The sequence below is a fragment of the Chiroxiphia lanceolata genome, chromosome 17 (genome assembly GCF_009829145.1).
Source record: "Chiroxiphia lanceolata isolate bChiLan1 chromosome 17, bChiLan1.pri, whole genome shotgun sequence".
NCBI lineage: Eukaryota > Metazoa > Chordata > Aves > Passeriformes > Pipridae > Chiroxiphia > Chiroxiphia lanceolata.
Window position 1 is genome coordinate 6793714 of NC_045653.1, and position 4385 is coordinate 6798098.

General features: G+C 42.1%; 1 protein-coding gene across 1 annotated transcript; it reads left to right on the plus strand.

Annotated features, from left to right (window-relative positions):
- The first annotated feature begins 890 nt into the window (after positions 1-890).
- MC3R (melanocortin 3 receptor) lies at positions 891-4127 on the plus strand. Its single transcript, XM_032705280.1, has one exon. The coding sequence runs from the start codon at positions 1307-1309 to the stop codon at positions 2282-2284; it is 978 nt and encodes a 325-aa protein (XP_032561171.1). The 5' UTR covers positions 891-1306; the 3' UTR covers positions 2285-4127.
- Positions 4128-4385: the final 258 nt, after the last annotated feature.

Sequence of the window (4385 nt, forward strand, 5' to 3'; positions counted from 1 at the left end):
CCTTAAAACATTAACTGTATAACTTGGTGAACAAGTCCCCAGCCATTTATTCAGCTTAAAATTACTGCACTGAATATTGTCCTTGTAAAACCATCACATGGAGGTTGAATTTGAGATTTGTTGCGTCTTGCTGTTGAATTATGTGTACCTGATAATATTTCTGTGGGCTCAGAAGGAAACTGGAAAAGATTTGTGACTTTTTGAGCTGTAAGAGAAGCCTCAAACATTTGTATAAGTGATATTGTATGGTTTTGACTTTAAAATACTTCTCAAAAGCAGGAGTTGTGGAGTATTCAGACATCAGCAGGTGCCATCAAAAAAACAAACTAAGAAAATTCACCAGAGAGATATAGAATGAATAAAGTGCAAGGAAAATCTACTTTATACTTAACGATAAATGAAAATCTCCCTGGTCCTTCATAGGTTTAAATCAGTACAACTCCAGTTAAGACCAGTCACAGTGGGATCCTGTGAGCAAAAGCAGTGGCTGGGGAGAAAATGTCTTTTTGAAAGAGTAAAGAAAGGAAAAGAACATGTTTCACTTCTCCACCAGAGATTTGTCTTCCAGTGCAGGTGCCCAGAGGTGCAGGGACGGTCCATCCCTCCCCTGGGCAGGATCCGGATGCCCAGAACAGGCATAAAGTTTTGCTGGATGAAAATCCCGCTTTTCAGAGGAATTTTCTAGCCAATCCCTCCTGTTCGGTGTCTGCAGAGGGCGCCAGACGGTTTCAGATGCGCTGGGGATGCTGCACCAGGTGCTTGCGGCTGTCAGTCACAAAGGTGCTCGCTCTGGAATGGCCAATGCTCTGCACGGAGGATGAAGTAGGAGTTGTTTTTTTCTTTCGTGCACGTATAAATCCCTTAGTTCTCTTTTCCATTCTTGCCACTGAAATAGCAACAGATACTTCGCTGAGCTGCAACATGCTGGCAACAAACCTGCCCCAGCAGACTGGAAAACTCCCTACTTTTAATCACTGGGAGAGCTAAAACCAGCAATGTGCTGCTGCCGATTTTTCCCTGCGGAGAAAACTGTTTGATGCCTGCGAGGCTTGAAGCTCACTGTCTTACACAGGAAAAAGCAGTGTGTGACTGACATAAAACTCACTGTAAATGCATAATTTTTTTTATGTTTCCACTTGTAAAAGTGACCAAAGAAAAGTCCAGCTTGATTCCACCCCACATGCGCAGCAGCAGCTTGGAAGGACTTGTTTTCCTTTTTCTTTTTTTTTTCTCCCTTTTTTTTCTCTTTTTAACCTGTGCTCTATCAGGTCCATAATCAGTTGTGAATTCAACTCCTTTGCTGACAATGAATACCACACACTCTGCATTTTCATTTCAGCCTGTGCAGCTTAATGTCACCGAAGACTTCAACGACTCCACTCTGAACAGCAGAAGTGGCGATGGATTTTGCGAGCAGGTCTTCATAAAAGCAGAGGTCTTCTTGACTTTAGGGATCATCAGCCTCCTGGAAAACATCCTTGTCATTCTTGCAGTGCTGAAGAATGGAAACCTACATTCTCCCATGTATTTCTTCCTTTGTAGCTTGGCTGTGGCAGATATGTTGGTGAGCATGTCAAACGCCCTGGAGACTGTCATGATTGCAATCCTGAGCAACGGCTACTTGATCATTGATGACCACTTCATCCAGCACATGGACAATGTTTTTGACTCAATGATTTGTATTTCTTTGGTAGCCTCAATTTGCAACCTCTTGGTTATAGCCATTGACAGGTACATAACTATTTTCTATGCTCTCCGTTACCACAGCATCATGACTGTGAAGAAAGCTTTAACCTTGATTGTGGTCATTTGGATTGCTTGTATCATCTGTGGCATCATATTCATTGCCTACTCAGAGAGCAAAACTGTCATTGTGTGTCTCATCACCATGTTCTTTACCATGCTCTTCCTCATGGCCTCCCTCTATGTCCACATGTTCCTGTTCGCCCGCCTGCACGTGAAGCGAATCGCAGCCCTGCCCGTGGAAGGGGTGCCCTACCAGAGGACCTGCATGAAGGGAGCTGTCACCATCACCATATTGCTGGGTGTCTTCATTGTCTGCTGGGCACCTTTCTTCCTCCACCTCATCCTCATCATTTCTTGCCCGATGAATCCATACTGCATCTGCTACACCTCACACTTCAACACCTACCTGGTGCTGATAATGTGCAACTCGGTGATTGACCCACTCATTTATGCTTTCCGGAGTCTGGAGATGAGAAAGACTTTCAAAGAAATAGTGTGTTGCTGTTATGGCATGAGTGTGGGACAGTGCATGCTATAAACCTCTGGCTTTGGATGGAAAATGCCCACAATAGGTGTATGCATATATATATGTATGTATTATCAAGATATACAGCAGCTCACTTTTAATGCAGTGCCTGAAGGAAGGGTGCAGGAAAGAAAAATGCCTTCTACATGATGCCTTGTTTCATACTTTTCAGAATGAGAAACAGTTTCAACTGAATTATATGAAGTTTTTTAAATAGTTATAACAGAAGGAAATCCAGAGTGGCTTAAAAATAGCTTAAGAAACTTACTGGGAAAAACAAATCCTGAAAGGGAATATTACCTTCTAGAGACTGAAATAATATTCTCTCTACCATTCATTTGTGCCTGTTGCTTTATCTTTGTGTCACCATCACCAAGTCAGTGTTTTCTAAACGATTCGATTAGTCATCTCTGTGGAAAGGTATTCAAAAGCCCAACAGGTAACAACATTGTTCCACACCTACTCCCATGCCTCCACCTTTTAATGATAGAACAGACTGATATTTATTCTGTTTGCCATAAAGCAACTCGAGTACAATTTTGGAAGGGTGAAAGTAAACATTTCTCTTGCACTGAGATCAGTCAAATGAAAAGGAATCACAGTATCAGTGACAGTGTGATTTAAACAGCTGCCTGATAGGATTGACTGATACAAAGGCTTTTACATTATTTATTGTGACATAGGAGTATTATATCCTTGAATATTTAATTATTTTTTTAAGCTGGAACACACTGATCAATGTAGTGTTTGGTCTGTTCATAAAAAGTCACAGAAATCTCCTTTTGATAAACTAGCACTAATGAGACCCACAGATCTGACCATCAGGAATAGCTAAAATGCAAAATAATTTGAATCTAGCTTTGTGTGAAAGCTGCATGGAGTCATCAGAAATATCCACCTGGTTAAGTTCAGTACCTGAAGAAATAAGATGTTTATAACAGATAGGACTTCTATACATTGAGAAATTAATGCCATGGGTCAGTCTCTTCTTACTTAAGCTTTTCCCTGAACTCAGGGGATGGACACTGGGAACAAGGAAGCAACATGCTCTTTGCAATCATTTCCAAACTCTGTGTGCAAGTCAGTGGTATGTAAAGCACTCAACTTCAGCTGCAGTAATTTAGTCTGTGCCTCTGCTTTTCATAGGAATAAACCATGTCAGTGGCCTTCAAACAGCACTTTGTAACTGAGCAGAGGCTGATGCAGTTTGTGTGCAACAGGTACAGGCACTAGTGCAGGCAGTGCCAGGCTAAGAAAACCCTGAGCCATCCTAAAGTCTATTCAGCACCTTTCTGGTACCTTCTGCTTTTAGGAGAGGCAGTATCCCAAATCCCTCAGGGTTGTCTATTGCTTTCAAACACCTAAAAGTTCTCATTTGACTTAAGACCATCTTTTTTATTTCCCCCTCCTATTTCATTTGAATGGAGCTGCTCAGTTATTATTATTAGAGTTATTTCTGAGGCTCTCTCTGTCAGGTCAGGAACAGTTAATCCAGCCCAGAGCTTCCCCACCTATTCTGCCTCCAGTTCTGCACTCACACACTAGTCCTGGTACCCCCCAGGCTGATGGTGTTTCCCTGCCACTGGCTCCAGATCCAACTCTGGCTGCTGTGGGGAGTCACATTTCACACTTTGCAAATACTGACCTGTGTTTGATTCTCAGCATCCTCCAACCTATATAGGGAGCAACCCAACATCCCAATCCTACAGTCAAGGGGCCAAGAGCCATCTCTCCCTGTGCTCTTCCCACACTGCCCATCAGCACTAACCCACCTCATGTCCCCTATTTCCCTTCCCTCTGATCACACCCTAAATTCCCTGAGTTCTCATTTCCTCCCACAATCACATCCTCCAGGCATTCCTCTGTGCCAACAATTACCTAATCTCATCACCTTAAATTTTAAAAAAGCTAAACTAAAAAAACAAACAAACAAACAAACAAAAAACCACTAAAAACAAACAAACAAACAAAAAAAACCAGCAAAACCACCAAATCCAAACAAAATAAACACCAACATCACTGTGGAGCAGAACAGGCACAAATGAAAATTCTCCCCAATTTCAGGTAAAAATTAGAGAACATCCCAACAACTGGCAAAGAATGCTTTCAGCCT